Below are 19,368 nucleotides of genomic sequence, written 5' to 3'. Positions count from 1 at the left end.
CTTAAAGACATTATATCGTTTTTTATATAGCTCAATGAATAACTGCGCTAACAAATACATCACAGACTAGTGACAGTTTATATGGTCAGAAGTACTGCAAATGGATATATATTCATTCTATATATTTAAATTCGAATCACTTGGACATAGCAAAAATATTTGATTTATTTCAATTTAATTTAATAAATGAAATAAAAGAAGAAATGTGTTTTCTTTAATTTTATACAAATAATTTTATACAAAAGGCCAGACAAATCCGGGCGTCGTACTTTGTTTGACATTTCTGATACCTAAACCTTTTTTGATTTCTACTGGTATGTACAATACAAATATTTAAAATAATTTCGCTGCGTGTCAAACCAGTTTTCTATATCACATCCTACCAAACCATGGAAGGAGGAGCACAGTATAATTTCACATTTACCTGTAAGTTAGCTATTTTCTTCGTTCCCTAGCTTATTTAGAGCAATATATCGGCGATGAAACCGATTTTCGTAATTGGCCTGGAATATTAGTTTTGTTCAACGATACATACCTTGTCTGAAACCACAGTCTGTTAGAGGGATGTCAGTGTTATATTATCTGAACAGTTGTTTTGTGGTTTCACTAATTTTATACACTCAATTTAGGGCCACACTTAGATTGTGCTACAAATGAATGTAAACTTTTTTGCAACATTTGTATATACGCGACCGACATCTTGTTGGGCTAAGTAATATATATTGGGAACACTTTTTGAATGGATATATATGTATTTGTTTTACCAAACACAATGGAATAAAGAGTGAAAGAAAATTATTAAATATTAGATTAAAATTTGTCACCTTTTTAAAATATAAAAGAAAATCAACAACATTTGCATACTAAGATTAAATTGGTTGCTGATTTAATATTATTGCTGACGACCGAATAAGGCAGATACAGGAAAAAAAAACGAGGGCGGTCGTCCTGGCTTCAGCTTAACGACGTCCTGTACATTTCACGCCCGGGGGGAGGGGGTGTCACTCTATATTAAAACCCTTACACCATGCGCGTTCTTGCTAAAAAAAATAGTGTGCGTATAAACCCCATTTTCACTAATTACAGTTTAATTTTTATTATGTATGTTATCCCGTTTCGTTTCGAATCCTCGATTACAATAAGCCTCCTAGACTGGCCCAGCTGGGGTGATTTTTTCCTAAATGATAATGATGATAATAATAAAAAAAATTTGGAAAAAATAGTTTTGCGAAAGGCGGGGTGAACGCGAAACAGGAGAAATCGCGTTAACATCCCCATTTCGCTATTGTTTTTATTTAATTTTCAATTTAAAAACAAATAAATAGCCCAGACTGTACCAGTCTATAAGCCTCCGTATGCTCGTGTTGGAAGTGGCGGGAAAGTCCCGATGGGAAAGTTCAGGTGGACGTTTGCGATCTGGTCGGGGCTATTGGCCCGCCAATTCGGGGCCTAAGGTGGTGTATGGGAGTGGTTGTTGCAAGAGGGGGCCTACAGCGGGCACAGCAACACTGTGAAGATGAAAAACATCTCTCTTTCCCGCTAAATTTGGAACGTACATGGGTTAGTAACGGCATATATAGTGATCCCCCGGGATTTCACGGGCCATTCGCGTGATAGAAACTGTCATAAATAGGAACAAATCACAATTATGAAATTTGCTGTCATATAATTCCTTTGACAAAACTTTGTACGGCATATACGAAAACGTATTCATGTTAATTTATCTATATCATCTCCCCCTACATCTTTTATTGTTTCTATTAGCACCACGGTTTTGTCCCTTACAATAACAGCACAGTCTTACAGAACTGTTATGGACTGGACAGAACGTACAGGTGGGGGTAGGTCAGTGTGTTTGGGGGTGGGTCACTGATTTTCGTGCAAGCGTTAAGGGAAAGGTTACAGTAATCTGTGCAGGCATAAGGGGAGGGTCGCAATTGTTTGTGCAATGCAATCCTCATGACACCACAGTAAACGTAACTGAGATTTTATGTACAGGCTGGTTGTCTGCGTTGCCTCACCGAACAATTATTCTTATTACTCTTCAAAAGTCAAAACATATGGTCAGAAATTAAACATGATAAGCTATTCATGCATTTTTGTATCCAAACTAAATTTCCTTTGTATGGACCCATGTAAAGAGATGTGGTAGTATGGTAAAAAGCAAGATTACAGGCAGTCAACCATCTTTGATCCGATTGTGGAAATAACTGTCATGGGCATGTATCATAACATGTATAATTTGAAGAGAAACAAAACATGTCAACAATACATTTTGAAAAAAACGAGATGGCTACCAGTTGGTCGTTTTGGATTCAAACACGACACAAATCATTAAGAACATATATCTCAACATAAACAATGTTTGTATCAAGAGTGACAAATCCTGCTAAAGAAAGCACATTTTTCAAAAAACACGATTGATGTCAGTCGGCCATCTTTTGCCTGATTATGGAACAAACTGATATGAACATGTATTCCTATATTTATGATGTATATGCCAAACATGAATGGTCTAAAAGCCTTAGTGATATAGTTGTATGGTAAAAAGGTGTCACAGTGTAAGGCCTGCTTATCGCAAGTGAGAGGGCCACCCACAGAACTCACACTGGACGGGGGTTCTTTCACTGCTAGTATGGGGTAGATAAAACTACAGTACTGGAAATGAAATATACATACACCAAAATATCGAGTTAAAGCTCCTGGCTTTAATACCACTGAAAATAATTACAAGAAATAAAGCTCAGAAAATACAATGAATAAAGTCACTAAAATAGGGAATTGCTTAGGGAAGTGTACATTGGTGATAACTCGCAGTTCCAGGATGTATTAATGGACGACAGTCACTGGCTTCTGCAACACAACAACGGAGAAACACAGGAGTCTTGCTTGCAGAGGAACGCTGGTGTTCTGGAGGGCACCGCTGAAAGCAGGAGATCGCAGAGTTGTTCATACAAGTCTCATAGAATGATGGCTGTAGCCTGTAATATCGTATCGTAGCAGAACATACAGGAAAGCAAGTTGAAAGGACGGACACCAAGTTGAAATTATCCACTCAAACTGTCTTTAGTCTGTCCAATTTATAGGCAGTGACACCACCTGGGTTTCCACATGAGCCAATCAGGATGTAATCTTGATAGCAGCTGTGTCACGTAGGCAACTCAGTAGATCATAAGCATCCTTTGTTATTCAAATAACAGCACACCTGGTAGATTCCAATTCTTCTTCCAAAGTTGTAAATACCCTTTGTTATGGAAATTACAAGCACACCTGTTAGAACTCACCGTCCTTCCAGAGTTGAAAACAAGTATGACCTGTCAATCACTGTCACCAAGCTCGGTCAGAAATACCTTCGTCCTGCTACTCCATCCATAATCGTGTACTAGCATACAATTAAATGCAATGAAACTATCGTATTTGAATATTCACAATACTATTTTAATACAAAGGAAACTATTACAAACGCGGTAAATCAATACAATTCAGGGCGTGACACATTTAATGTCCTAACCAGGGTACCCCTGACTAAAACAGGGAGAAATTAAACGATTCTATACTATATAATGAGTGGTCGACACAACTCAACTAACCAAGATTACATTAAATTAACAATATCGCTAGCATACAAACAAATGACAAGTACTGGTTTCACAATATAACCAGTAATTGTCATACACAACAATTAATAGAGCGACGGCGTTGCGGCATGTATACCGGTTCCTTTGTGACTTCTACGTCAGCTTTGCTAGGATTCGAACCTAGACTCCTCAATCCATTACGAGTGTGCTCCCGTTACACCACCAGTTACGTAGTAGTTCACTAGGACGCAGACCAGACTAGTAACACAATGTACACGTCAGCTTCTACCCGGTGTCCCAGTAGTCTTTGTTGACACCACGGTACCACGTTTCCAAAGCGTGCTCCACACCACACAGTTGTTTGCCAATGATTTAAACCAGAGTTGCAACTGTAACTTGACTCACAGTGAACATTACCATGGCCGACCCAAACTGACGGCAACGATCGTACAGCAAGCATGTACTCATCAACAACCTCTGGCAAAAAGTGCCCGACCACACGCATGTGTGAAGTTTAAATACGTTAATTAATTCCATAACCCCAGGTGGTTCCAACAATCAATGCACTAGTGGCGACACGCCATCTGGTTTGCATTGTCCAATCACGTATAGTGTATCACTACGTTACGTGCACCCAATCACGAATATAAATTAAATACCAAAAGTGAGACAATCACCTTTATGACAGTTATCACAATGCACACCGTGTCTTCCCATGATTCCATGCACACTTCCATTTGAAGGGTTTTGAGGTAATATGGTAAATAAAGGATGCTGACAAAAGGCAAGATGGTCACCAGTCTTTAATCCGATTGTGAAAACAAATTTTCGTAGACATATAATCTAAAACGTACAATGCATGTACCAAATTTTATCAAAAACTGACAAAGCATGCATAAGATACGACATTTTCAAAAAAACAAAACGACTGCCAGTCGGCCATCTTTAATTCAATCACAAATCCTAAAATGACATGTATCCTAAAATGTATGAGTTATGTATCAAATTTCAACAAAACCTGACAAAGCATGCATTGATATAATGTTTTCAAAAACACAAGATGGCTGCAAGTCAGACTTATTCTATTGAATCAGTAAACCACTGCATGTGCATATGTTCCAAGTGAAGTACTAGGCACATGCAAAGAATAAACAGATTAGGTCCGCAAGGTTCTGAAATATGACTCTGGACAGAAGGACGGACGGAGAACGAATTATAAGTCCTCGTTTCGAACTTTGTTCGAACGGAGACTAATAAAGCTGACAGTCCCTGATTATATCTTGGTATCGTGTGCATTTTTATAGGTTTATTGTTTCAGTTAGTTTTAAATCATTTAGCCTATTTCATTCAACATCACACTGATTCAAGAGAGAAATGAACTGAAGATGGTTTGGTGAATACAATTTCTTTTCTCATTAACATATTTATACTGTGTGGTGGCCAAGTCTTCCAACAAACTTTGAATAAAAGGCTTCACGATACTTTTTGAACTATTACTAAAATTCGTTAGACCACTAATATTTGGCTGAATCTCAGTGTTATAAAACAAGTGTATATCTAGAGTATGTAATAATAATATAGAATGGTGTCATTGAACATTGTATCTCGTATTTTAAAGAATGTGCACGATTCAACACACAACACTAATAAAGGTGTCAATAAAATTGTATCACCCTAATGTAGTAGATACACAGTATCATACATTGTTCTCTTCTGATTATATTCTAAGCTTTGTAGTAGAACACTAATTAGTATGTATATATAGTTTTAGTTCATTTAGAACATTTAATACACTTAGGAGGGAGGGTCGCAATTTTTCATGCACAATTCAAGGGAAAATACAGCAAATTTCATGCAACTGTTTGTGCATTGTCATATATTTGTATGTACGCGACTTTTAAAAAACACCGGCCTACCCCCTGTGTTTTTTTCCAGCCCCTTACTGTTTTGGATAACGTACGAAACTTTTCTAGTCACACCATAGTATCACCTTTCCACAAAAAATCAAATATACAATTTTTTGATCTAGAACACTTTCCATAACCACCTAGTACGTTCATCTCGATATCGCCATCCAGTATTATAATGGCCACAATTGCTTCTGTTACCATCCAGTATCGCCCAATCTACACATACATCTTGGCCATACCAAAGTATGTCATTGTATCTGCATTAATTATAATAATGAGTTCGTCCGTCCATCAGTCGTTTATACACCGAGTTCGTACATTTATAACCCCTGGATCAGTTATCAATTAACTATTTACTAAAAATCTTCACAATGCATTTCATCACAAACTTCCCCACGATTGTTTAAAGATTGTCGCTTTTCGTTGGTAGTACATACATATACATGAAAGCAGTTTGTTGATGACTTCCACGATTACACCGCTCATTTTGACCCGGGCTGCGCAGCATTGCATTCATTTGAGATAGAGATACTGTTATCGTATATCACCCCATCGGAGTTGCAATGCGTTTTCTCGTCATCGTAACAATGCTCCTTGCTTGTCTGTCTAATAAATACTTCTTAAATAAATTACATCGTTTATTCATATAGTTTAATAAATAACTGCGCTAACAAATACATCACAGACTAGTGACAGTTGAAATGGTCAGATGTTTTAAAGGGTTCTGCAAACGGATATATATTCATGCTTTATATTTAAAATCCCAGTACCTGGACAGAGCAAAAGTATATCATTTAATATAAATTAATTTAATAAATGAAATAAAAGAAGAAATGTTTTTTTTTTAAATTTTATACAAAAGGCCAGACAAATCCGGGCGTTGTCCCTTGTTTGACATTTCGAACACCAAAACCTGTTTTCGATTTCTACTGGTATGTACAATAAAAATACTTAAAATTATATCGCTGCGTCACAAACAGTTTCCAATATCACGATCTACCAGATCATTGAAGGAGGGGCATACTATAATTTCACATTTACCTGTAAGTTAACTATTTGCTACGTCCCCTAGCTTATTTAGAGCAATACATCGGTGAAGAAGCTGATTTTCGTAATTTACGTCGAATATTGTTTTGTTCCATGTTACATACCTTGTCTGAAACCACAGTCTGTTAGAGGAATGTCTGAGTTGTATTTTCAGATACTACAAACATTTGTTTTGTGGTTTCACTAACTTTCTACACCGAATTTAGGGCCACACTTAAATTGTGCTACCAAGGAATGTAAGCTTTATTGCAACATTTGTATATATATATATATATATATATATATATATATATATATATATATATATATATATATATATATATATATATATATATATGGTCTATTTATCAAACAAATGACGTGAAAGATGAAAGAAAATTATTAAAAATTAGATTGAAAATCAACAACATTTGCATAATATAATTAAATTGGTTGCTAATTTAATATTATTGCTGACGACCGAATAAGGCAGATATAGAAAAAATCGACAACAGAGGACGCTCGTCCTGACTTCAGCTTTAGGACGTCCTGTACATTTTACGGGTCATTCGGGTGATAGAAACGGGAAAACAAATCACAATTATGAAATTGGCTGTCATATAATTCCTTGGACAAAACATTGTACGGCATATACGAACACGTATTCATGTTAATTTATCTATATCATCGTCCCCTACATCTTTTATTGTTTCCATTAGCACCATGGTTTCGCCCCTCACAATAACAGTACAGTTTTACAGAATTTGTACAGCTTCTGGAGAACGCACTTAACTGTTCCAGTTACATCATGGTTTTAACTCTACACAACAATTCAAATATAGCATGTTTAGATCTAGAACACTTTCCATAACCACCCAGTACGTTCATCCCGATATCGCCATCCAGTATTATATTGGCCATAATTGCTTCTGCTACAATCCGGTATCGCCCAATCTACACATCTTGATCATACAAAACTATGTCATTGTATTTGCATTAATTATAATAATAATAAGAGCGTCCGTAATTGTAATCGTGCATGCAGCATCAGTCGTTTATACATCGATTCCGATATATATGACCCTAGGCCTGGATCAAGTATCATTTAACAATTTACTAAGAAGTTTTAAAGAGTACTGCAAAGTCACATCACTTGAACATAGCAAAAATATTTAATTAATTTTAATACGTGAAATTAAAGAAAAAAAGTTTTTATGAAAGAGGCCAGAAAAACCCGGCTGTTGTCATTTGTTTACCAGTCTGTTAGAGAGATATCTTTGTGATATTTTTAGATATTATGAACAGTTGTTTTGTGCTGTCACTCATTTTCTGCAACGGATTTAGGGCCACAAATAACAGCGCATTCTGCACTAATTTTCCTGCTTCTAGAAAACTCACCAGCTATAATATCATGGTATTATCCAAACTTTATGATTTCTACTGGTAAACACAGTGATTATATCGTGGCTTCATAAACTAGCCTTCCATATCACAACCTACCAGAGCACCGAAGAGGAAGCACACTCTATTTTCACAGTTACCTGTAAGTTAGGCATTTCATATATTGTCTAGGTTATTCAGAGCAATGTATCAGTTAAGGAGTTGATTTTCGTAAGTAGCCACGAATATGAGTTTTGTTTAACATTACATACCATGGCCGAAACCATAGTCTGCTAGAAGGAAGTCTTAAGTTTTTCTTGATGATCTTGTTGCTTTGGGTATGTTTTATAAGGAAATTATGTTTTGTGATTTGTTTTGTTGAGTGCTGACCACATCTCTGAATTTAAGGATGATTCGTTATTGCACGTCAATATGTCCCCGGCTTTTCTCTTTGCTGGGATTATTGAAATAATTGATCAGTTTGTGAGTGTTACGCATGCTTCGACTGCGGCAAGACTCCGTGCATTCAGCAAATCATTCTTTTGCAAGTTACTTACGATTTCATCCCAGTGCTCTCTGGACGATATCACGTTGCTATGCAGTCCTTTACGAAAAGAACGAATTATTTGCCGAGTGTCCTGTGATATAGCTTTCCACAGTTTTTATTTTGACATTTTTCCCCATTGTGCTAAGTTCATATGGAAATCGGGCTACTAACACAAACTATCGCTCTCTAAGACTATACTCAGCCAATTACATGGTTAATAACTCATCTATTTGAACAAATTGAACAAATCACAGACAATATTATTAGCATATGATTTCATCACCAACGACAACCCCGACGGATCACTTTCTGAATTCCACATGTCAAGATTATAGATATTGATGGCAGGCAGTTCAGGAGTTTTGTACGCGGTCAATTACTCTATTTAGCTAATGTATAGATAAACTGATTCATGTTCAAAACAGCCGACAATTGCAGACATTATATGTGATCATCCAAATAATCCACTACACCAGTCACGATAACGTGTTACATTAGCAATTCTAAAGCCTAAGCATTCATCAAGCGTGAATTATGTATCCTGATAGATTGAACGATATTGAACAGTTTTCTAATTTGAATTCCTACACAACCCGTATTTTTATGTGGCATGTGCACGTTTGCTTCTTTCTATTGGCTTAAAAGAGGTGTACCGAAACGTAGCCGGTTCTTAAATTGGACAGAATTTGAAGAAAGGGGTCACTATCGTAGTTTCTGCTGGTGAATTCTATATATTCCATATAGGTTCCTTCAGAAAAGTTTTTTTAATATTTCATGCGGGCAAAAAATGACAAAATAGGAATATTCTACAATTTATCAAACATTATTCTAAACCATGTTCTAAAAACAGTCGTGGTACTGCCCCTGCTTAGCCGCTATATTACTTTTAACATTATTATCCATATTGGACATCTATGCCTACTTTTATATTAATCAAATCTTATTTTCTTTTCAACCATAACAAACTAAAAACGCATAATATGACGACATTGATCATAAACCCGGTAACCACTACTGTGGGGTTAAACAACTCACTGTTGCTTGTTGTTGAAAATGTGCACCATTGCACTAGTGACAAGATTGTTTGAATGCACAGTTGTTATTATACGCTAGGAAGATTCTTTTAAACTATGGAAAATAATGCTGCCTAATGTACTGCACACGAAAATCATATCAAGGCATTTAATGACGATCTGGTATATTGAGATTGAATTGACATATAAATAAAAACGTTTATCTTAAAAAAATCTTGACAATAGTCGTGGACTTTTTCTAGTATTTACTAGAATGACCCATTCTAATGCACTATTTTCTCATTGTCACTTTGTAATAGACCAATATGATGCTAGACTGGCGTGTTTTTCTGTGCATGCGTATGGGTGTATGGACATTGTATATGACTGACATTGTCTTTTGATTTATTTATCAGCAGCAGAACGGTTTATTCAAGTACAAGACGATGTTTCGGTATACCACTGCAATTCAACTCATTTTCCTGTTCATTTGGGTAAGCTTCATACCGTCCAATATGGTGTCATTAGTTTGACATAAACATTTCATTTATGTTACTGATATGATGCATTGCTTTGGTATATCAACGAAATTCTTCTCATTTCACTGTTCAATTAGATAAGATTCTTATTGTCCAGATATGTCATTGCTTTGGTATGTCAACATAATTCATCTCATTTCACTGTTCAATTGGATAAGCTTCTTATTGTCCAAATATGATGGCATTGCTTTGGTATATCAACATAATTCATCTCATATCACTGTTCAATTGATAACCTTCTTATTGTACAAATATGGTGTCATTGCTTTGGTATATCAACGTAATTCATCTCATTTCACTGTTCAATTGGATTATATTCTTATTTTCCAAATATGATGTCATTGCTTTGGTATATCAACATAATTCATCTCATTTCACTGTTCAATTGCATAAGCTTCTTATTGTCCAAATATGATGTCATTGCTTTGGTATATCAACATAATTCATCTCATATCACTGTTCAATTGATAACCTTCTTATTGTACAAATATGGTGTTATTGTTTTCGTATATCAACGTAATTCATCTCATTTCACTGTGCAATTGGATGAAGTTATTATTGTCCAAATATGATGTCATTGCTTTGGTATATCAACGTAATCTCATTTCACTGTTCCTCTTATTGTACAAATATGGTATCATTGCTTGGTATATCAACGTAATTCGTCTTATTTCAGTGTTCAATTGTATAAGCTTCCTAGTTTATCCAGATGTGTAATGGTTTGGCATTTCAGCGAATTTGATCTTGTTCATTTCGAAAAAGCTTCCCATTGTACATATATTAAGGTATAGGTATGGCATTTCGTTGTAATTAATCCCGTTTCACTACTCAATTGGACAGGCCTCATATTGTATACAGATTATGTTATAACTTTTGTATGTCTGTATAATTAATCTGATCTTCTTGTTCATTAGGGAAAGCTACACAATGTACACTTGGGAAAGCTGTACTAATAAGATGTAATTGGTTTGGTATACCATTGTAATGCAATACATTTCCCTGTTCAAATGACAAAGTCTTATATTCTACAAAGATCACTTTATATGCTTTATATCAATATGTAAATCGTATTATTTTCTTTTAATTCCTGTTTCACATTGTATTTAGGCGGTGGCAAGACTATTCATTCATTGGTCAGTTTCTTTTATGACCAACTATTCACTAATTGGTCAGCCCACTTCGCTTCAAACTATTGACTAATTGGTTAGTTCACTTGTTGCAAGCTAATTGATGACGGGCACCCCTTTATTGCAAGTCTATTCATATATTGGTCTGTTTTACTTATATCAAGCATAATCATGTGTTAGTCCCCTGCATTGTAAGTCAACTCATTAGTTGCTTGGTCACACACATCGCTACAAGTCTATGAACTAATGGGTTAGCCTGATTTGTTGTATGTCTATTTACTTTGTTAAACCCTGTTGGATCAAGCCTACTAGCAGCCACTAATAGGTCGGCACCTTTCGTAGTAGTTTTCTAGTATTCACTGATTAGTCAGCCCGTTTTAACAAGTCTACTAATGTTCACTAATTGGTTAGCCCCTTCCGTAACAAGTCTAGTAGTGTTCACTAATGGGCCAGCCCCTGATGTAGCAAGTCTACTAGTGTTCACTAAGTAGCTAACTTAGTTTTAATTCAATACACTTATTGGTTACCGCACGTCACTACATGTATATTCACTAATTATTATCTACTTCTACAAGCCTATTCACTAATGTGTCAGTCCCCTTTGTATAGAATATTTTCATTACTTGGTCCCCGCAATCTGCTGCAAGCCTACACGCTAATTGGTCAACCTCTTTCACAACAGCTCCCTTCATTGCAAGCCTCTTCAGTATTTAATTAAAATGGTATTCTTTATCCATTTTTAAAACCCAGATTTCAAGTGAAAAAATCAATGCTTATGATTACATAGGATGCTTCGTGGACACCAGTACCCGAGCATTGAATGATTATAACGTAATGTCCGACAGTGGAATGACCGTTGACAAGTGTATCAACATCTGTAAAGATAAAATGGGTTGCAATGAGAGATACTACGCTGGAGCCCAGTACGGACAAGAGTGTTTCTGTGGTACTGACTTCAACAAATATGGTAGCGCCGATAATGGTGATTGTGACTATGCATGTAAAGGAGACGCTAATGAAAAATGCGGTGGATTCTGGAGGATGTCAGTCTATGAAATAAGTAAGAATCTTACTTGAAATGACGTCATCTCTGGGGTGTATGACATCACTTGGTTATATGATATCACCATTGTACGTGACATTAATAGAGAATATGATATCTTTTGAGTATCTGGCATCATAGGGGATTAGTATTTTCTTGTATATAATTTTTCCTCGAAGGTATTTTTGTTTCATGGTTTCTTTTGCAGGATCAGATTATATTGGTTGTTTTAGAGATAAATCGGCTCGTGCCCTGGAGGTAAGTTTTAGGACTTTTATAAAGGTTCGCATTTGGATTACGCGTACAATTACTTTTAATATAATTTGGCAACTAAACAATATTATCTTTTAGGATATGTAGCAAATAGTTTACCGATATGGTACATTTTATACACCATAATACATGATTGGTCAGTTTTTTTGGCCTGCAAAATCAAGTCATTTATTTTTTAGACCCCTTGTCATAGGTTATGGTTATTAATTTATCTTACTTCCAAAGGTCATCAAAACATTACACAGTTTACATGTGTGATCGTTCAATATTGATGGTAATGTATTACACAACTGGTACGATGCATTTCAGAGCATTGTACAATAAATATGGTTCTACTACAATAGTATAAAATACGTGTCAAATATACGCACGACATATAAACATATTTCTACATCGATTTCATACGCGTTGATATGGAGACAATCGTACAAATTAGCGCCAGCAACGACTTTGCTTCTTTCTTGACTTCCTATATTGATGAGACATGATGCAGTTATGGAGTTGCAGTGCAGTGTTTTATCAGGGTGTTTATATATCAACTTCGCTAAACTAACGAAACCACACGACCGAACGACACCACTCTGCAATGCAACCCTGCCAAACCACACTACACTGCAGTATGTCCCAACCTTGTAGGAAATAACTATTTATCCACTCCATACAAGATACATATATTTAAAGGGCGAATCTTCGAGTTTAATGTAAACAAACAATGAATTTTACACGTGTTGTATACGTCGCCATGAGTACCATATCGAACAGGATGCGGCGCGACAATCTTTAATGAAATTATTTTGAGATGCAGTTTGTTTTCTACGAACAAGTGTGACTTATTTGGACGCTGTCATGTTATCGTGAAACCCTCTCACGAGTTTTGGCGTTATTTTGTGTCTTCACCAGTATGATAGTTTTTAGTTGCATGTTTTCTTCTTTTATTTTAGTTTCAAGCAGATCTCGGTTCTGAAATGACTATTGACCTTTGCATTAATGCATGCGGACCCCACGGCAAATATGCTGGAGTGCAGTATTCATCTCAGTGCTTTTGTGGTGACGACTATGACAAGTACGGCGCCCTCAACGAGGATTCGTGTAATATGAAGTGTACTGGTGATAATAGCGAGATATGTGGTGGTACCTGGGCGAATGCTGTTTACAAGTCTAGAGGTAATTCTCACACTAAAGTCTATGTCATTCAGTGAACAATGGAATTGATAAATATAGTATTATATTTCCTGAAAAAAAAGTATTGTCACGTGGTTTGTTTCATGGCTCTATGCAATATTTTCATTTGCTATTTACATTTTTTTAGGAGAATGATTACTAAATATTGTCTACTATATACCACTTTTGTTGTAGAAACTTACAAACAACTGGAAAACAGATTTGACCACGAACAACATTTGACCACGAATAAGCCCAGATGCATTATTACATATCTTCTTCTTTTTGTTCCCAGAACCAACGTACATTGGATGTTACGTGGACAAGTCCAGTAGAGCGTTATCTGGATATTCGTACAGCGATGGCTCAAACATGACACCCAAATCATGTATCAACGCGTGTATTGCTAACAATGATGGACATAAAGTGTTCTACGCTGGTGTACAGTATGCTTCGCAGTGCTTCTGTGGAACTGACTTCAGCAAATATGATTCAGCAGATGAGGCGGACTGTAGCGCTGCATGTACTGGTGACAGTAACGAGAAATGTGGTGGAACATGGAGGAACTCGGTCTATAAAATAAGTATGACATATATTAACATACATCTTCAGAGACAAAAATAGAATTTAGCCGTCCGTATAAAGATGTATGGATGTGTTCGAGTGTCTTTCTTATTTGAAAAATACAATCACATCATATGTACGTCACAATTCGAACACTTTTCTTTGTTCACGTAATCTCCTTCCCATAGATCTTTGTAATTTACAGCATTCAATGTTGTGGCCAATTACCTCACTACGCACGGTAATTTTTTCAGTTGTTTCACTTGATACCGAACTGCAACAATCGGAAAAAAATGAAGACATACAACGTCAATGTGTGCTATACATATTTACGATTAATTTTGATGAAGTAAAGTCATCTCAACGCTGAATAGTAAAATACGTTTTTTTGCGGCACACGTTCAAACCATGTCTCTCAGGCGTTACGTGAGATCTCGCACAACGTCTCTTTGGATCTAGTTTTCAACCGAAGGAGTACACACACATACTCAAACACGCCACAAGACAATCCTTACAATTGGCTAAATTAATATTGGATCGCGACATGGAAACTTCGGTATTTCTGACAATTTAGAGCTTTCTTGTTTGTTCTTGCATGCTTTCCTATTTTAATATCTTTTTGGGTTAGGAACGTCCCTCAGTGTTACGAGTAATATTAACCCTATAAGTTACCTTGCACATTTACTGAGACTATCACTACCTACTCATAACGAATATGATAATAAATAGTTAAATATGGTTATAGCATTTTTTCTAAACAAATATGACAGTATGATAACTCTACACCGTGAGTTATGCACTCACGTGGTTTTCTGATTGATACGACTGTTTAATAAAAACATTTTTGTTTCAGAAATCGTATAAATATTATCCATCGAACCAAGCAAGCAAGAACAGGACAGTTAAGTGTTTGAAGATCTCTATGATGCTAATTCACGGAACAATCTCATTAGTCTTGATAAATCGTGTTCTCATTCATCTTGTTCCTGTAGTTGATGATAGTAATGTAGAATAAACGCATAATTAAAGCAAATGATGCCATGTGTCAGTGTGTACGTGCTTTTTGTGCATATCAGCAAAGCATGTTATGCGAGAAATATAGTTTGTCCAAAATATTGAATATAATTTGTATCAAAGATTTTTATATCAACCTCATGGACAGATGTATTGTGTTGTAAATACAGAAAAGGCGTGGTATATATATATATATATATATATATATATATGTGTGTGTGTGTGTGTGTGTGTGTGTGTCTGTGTCTGTGTCTGTGTCTGTGTCTGTGTGTGTCTGTGTCTGTGTCTCCAGTATCTTCACATATTAATTCTTCTGTGTTTTTTTGGCTTGGCCAATTTCGCTCGAAATTGGCTGACAGGTCAGTAGGTAGAAGGTAAAATCTGTAAAAATTCTGTCCCACCGTTGCCCACAACAGCCAAAGACTTTTGAACAGCTTCGCGCGAAATGTATCTTCTACATATTTAGGATTAAATTTTTGATATCTTTTTTTATTACCAAGAAATTTGAAGTTGTGGTAACATTTCACCAGTTAACGGATTTTTAACTCTTCTGTGATTTTTTTGTTCATACTTGGCAGGCAGGTCATACCGTTAATAATTGTAAAAAAAATCTATTACCTTCTACCAATCTTGCAATAGCAGTGTTCAAATGATCATGGGTTTTTACTTTGGCTAAGTTGCGCACCGATAGGAGATCACAGGCGCCGACATTGTTACACTGTATGAACGTAATCCCAACACAACTTTGAACATTGGATGAAATGTAATTACTGCATTAAATCAAAGAATCAAGAAAATAGATTGGGGCATATAAATGTAATCGAAACAATCAGTAAATTTGGAAAGGAAATCTCCACTCCTTAGGAAACAGCTACGTATATCGGTACATATTTCAGCCACACTGAGAAAACAGCTACGTAGATCGGTGCATTCCCACTTTTCTACCACACTGAGAAAACAGCTACGTAGATCTGTGCATTCCCACTTTTCTACCACACTGAGAAAACAGCTACGTAGATCTGTGCATTCCTACTTTTCTATCACATTGAGGAAACACCTACATAGATCGGTGCATTCCCACTTTTCTACCACACTGAGAAAACAGCTATGTAGATCTGTGCATTCCTACTTTTCTATCACACTGAGAAAACAGCTACATAGATCGGTGCATTCCCACTTTTCTACCACACTGAGGAAACAGCTACGTAGATCGGTGCATTCCCACTTTTCTACCACACTGAAGAAACAGCTACATAGATCGGTGCATTCCCACTTTTCTACCACACTAAGGAAACAGCTACATAGATCGGTGCATTCCCACTTTTCTACCACACTGAGGAAACAGGTACGTAGATCGGTGCATTCCTACTTTTCTACCACACTGAGGAAACAGCTACATAGATTGGTGCATTCCCACTTTTCTACCACACTGAGGAAACAGGTACGTAGATCGGTGCATTCCTACTTTTCTACCACACTGAGGAAACAGCTACATAGATCGGTGCATTCCCACTTTTCTACCACACTGAGGAAACAGGTACGTAGATCGGTGCATTCCTACTTTTCTACCACACTGAGAAAACAGCTACGTAGATCTGTGCATTCCTACTTTTCTATCACACTGAGGAAACAGCTACATAGATCGGTGCATTCCCACTTTTCTACCACACTGAGGAAACAGCTACGTAGATCTGTGCATTCCTACTTTTCTACCACACTGAGGACACAGCTACATAGATCGGTGCATTCCCACTTTTCTACCACACTGAGGAAACAGCTACATAGATCGGTGCATTCCCACTTTTCTACCACACTGAGGAAACAGCTACATAGATCGGTGCATTCCCACTTTTCTACCACACTGTGGAAACAGCTACATAGATCGGTGCTTTCCCACTTTTCTACCACATTGAGGAAACAGCTTCATAGATCGGAGCATTCCCACTTTTCTACATCACTGAGGAAACAGCTACATAGATAGGTGCATTCGCACTTTTTTACCACACTGTGGAAACAGCTACATAGATCGGTGCATTCCCACTTTTCTACAGCACTGAGGAAACAGCTACGTAGATCGGTGCATTCCCACTTTTCTACAGCACTGTGGAAACAGCTACGTAGATCGGTGCATTCCCACTTTTCTACCACACTGTGGAAACAGCTACATAGATCGGTGCATTCCCACTTTTCTACCACACTGTGGAAACAGCTACATAGATCGGTGCATTCCCACTTTTCTACCACACTGTGGAAACAGCTACGTAGATAGGAGCATTCCCACTTTTCTACCACACTGTGGAAACAGCTATATAAATCGGTGCATTCCCACTTTTCTACCACACTGTGGAAACAGCTACGTAGATCGGAGCATTCCCACTTTTCTACCACACTGAGGAAACAGCTACGTTGATCGGTGCATTCCCACTTTTCTACCACACTGAGGAAACAGCTACATAGATCAGTGCATTCCCACTTTTCTACAGCACTGAGGAAACAGCTACGTAGATCGGTGCATTCCCACTTTTCTACAGCACTAAGGAAACAGCTACATAGATCGGAGCATTCCCACTTTTCTACCACACTGAGGAAACAGCTACGTTGATCGGTGCATTCCCACTTTTCTACCACACTGAGTAAACAGCTACATAGATCGGTGCATTCCCACTTTTCTACCACACTGAGTAAACAGCTACATAGATCGGTGCATTCCCACTTTTCTACATCACTGAGGAAACAGCTACATAGTTCGGTGCATTCCCACTTTTCTACCACACTGTGGAACAGCTACATAGATCGGTGCATTCCCACTTTTCTACCACACTGTGGAAACAGCTACATAGATCGGTGCATTCCCACTTTTCTACCACACTGTGGAAACAGCTACATAGATTGGTGCATTCCCACTTTTCTACCACACTGAGGAAACAGCTACAAAGATCGGTGCATTCCCACTTTTCCTCAGCACTGAGGAAACAGCTACGTAGATCGGTGCATTCCCATTTTTCTACAGCACTGGTGAAACAGCTACATAGATCGGTGCATTCCCACTTTGCTACCACACTGTGGAAACAGCTACATAGATCGGTGCATTCCCACTTTGCTACCACACTGAGGAGACAGCTACGTAGATCGGTGCATTCCCACTTTTCCACAGCACTGGGGAAACAGCTACAAAGATCGGTGCATTACTACTTTTCAACCACACTGAGGAAACAGCTACATAGATCGGTGCATTCCCACTTTTCTACCACACTGAGGAAACAGCTACATAGATCGGTGCATTCCCACTTTGCTACCACACTGTGGAAACAGCTACATAGATCGGGTGCATTCCCACGTTTCCACCACACTGAGGAAACAGCTACAAAGATCGGTGCATTCCCACCTTTCTATAGCACTGAGGAAACAGCTACATAGATCGTTGCATTCCCACTTTTCCACCACACTGTGGAAACAGCTACATAGATCGGTGCATTCCCACTTTTCTACAACACTGTGGAAACAGCTACGTAGATCGGAGCATTCCCACTTGTCTACCACACTGAGGAAACAGCTACGTTGATCGGTGCATTCCCACTTTTTTACCACACTGTGGAAACAGCTACATAGATCGGAGCATTCCCACTTTTCTACAGCACTGAGGAAACAGCTACGTTGATCCGTGCATTCCCACTTTTCTACCAGACTGTGGAAATAGCTACGTAGAACGGTGCATTCCCACTGTTCTACCACACTGTGGAAACAGCTACATACATCGGTGCATTCCCACTTTTCTACCACACTGAGGAAATAGCTACATAGATCGGTGCATTCCCACTTTGCTACCACACTGAGAAAACAGCTACGTAGATCTGTGCATTCCCACTTTTCTACCACACTGAGGAAACAGCTACATAGATCGGTGCATTCCCACTTTTCTACCACACTGAGGAAACAGCTACATAGATCGGTGCATTCCCACTTTTCTACCACACTGTGGAAACAGCTACATAGATCGGTGCTTTCCCACTTTTCTACCACATTGAGGAAACAGCTTCATAGATCGGAGCATTCCCACTTTTCTACATCACTGAGGAAACAGCTACATAGATAGGTGCATTCGCACTTTTTTACCAGACTGTGGAAACAGCTACGTAGATCGGTGCATTCCCACTTTTCTACCACACTGTGGAAACAGCTACATAGATCGGTGCA

General features: G+C 37.6%; 1 protein-coding gene across 1 annotated transcript; it reads left to right on the top strand.

Moving 5' to 3' along the window:
- The first annotated feature begins 392 nt into the window (after window positions 1–392).
- Window positions 393–15,193, top strand: LOC144344788 (uncharacterized). The gene is made up of 7 exons (XM_085499505.1): window positions 393–426; window positions 9,871–9,948; window positions 11,871–12,180; window positions 12,371–12,420; window positions 13,377–13,599; window positions 13,892–14,179; window positions 15,014–15,193. Exons 2-7 carry the CDS (start codon window positions 9,901–9,903, stop codon window positions 15,022–15,024), a joined length of 930 nt encoding a protein of 309 aa, XP_085355631.1. The 5' UTR covers window positions 393–426; window positions 9,871–9,900; the 3' UTR covers window positions 15,025–15,193.
- The last annotated feature ends 4,175 nt before the right edge of the window (window positions 15,194–19,368 follow it).

The sequence above is a fragment of the Saccoglossus kowalevskii genome, chromosome 5, assembly GCF_978046115.1.
Source record: "Saccoglossus kowalevskii chromosome 5, keSacKowa6.1, whole genome shotgun sequence".
In the NCBI taxonomy this organism is placed as follows: domain Eukaryota; kingdom Metazoa; phylum Hemichordata; class Enteropneusta; family Harrimaniidae; genus Saccoglossus; species Saccoglossus kowalevskii.
This window is presented reverse-complemented; position numbering and strand designations above follow the sequence as displayed.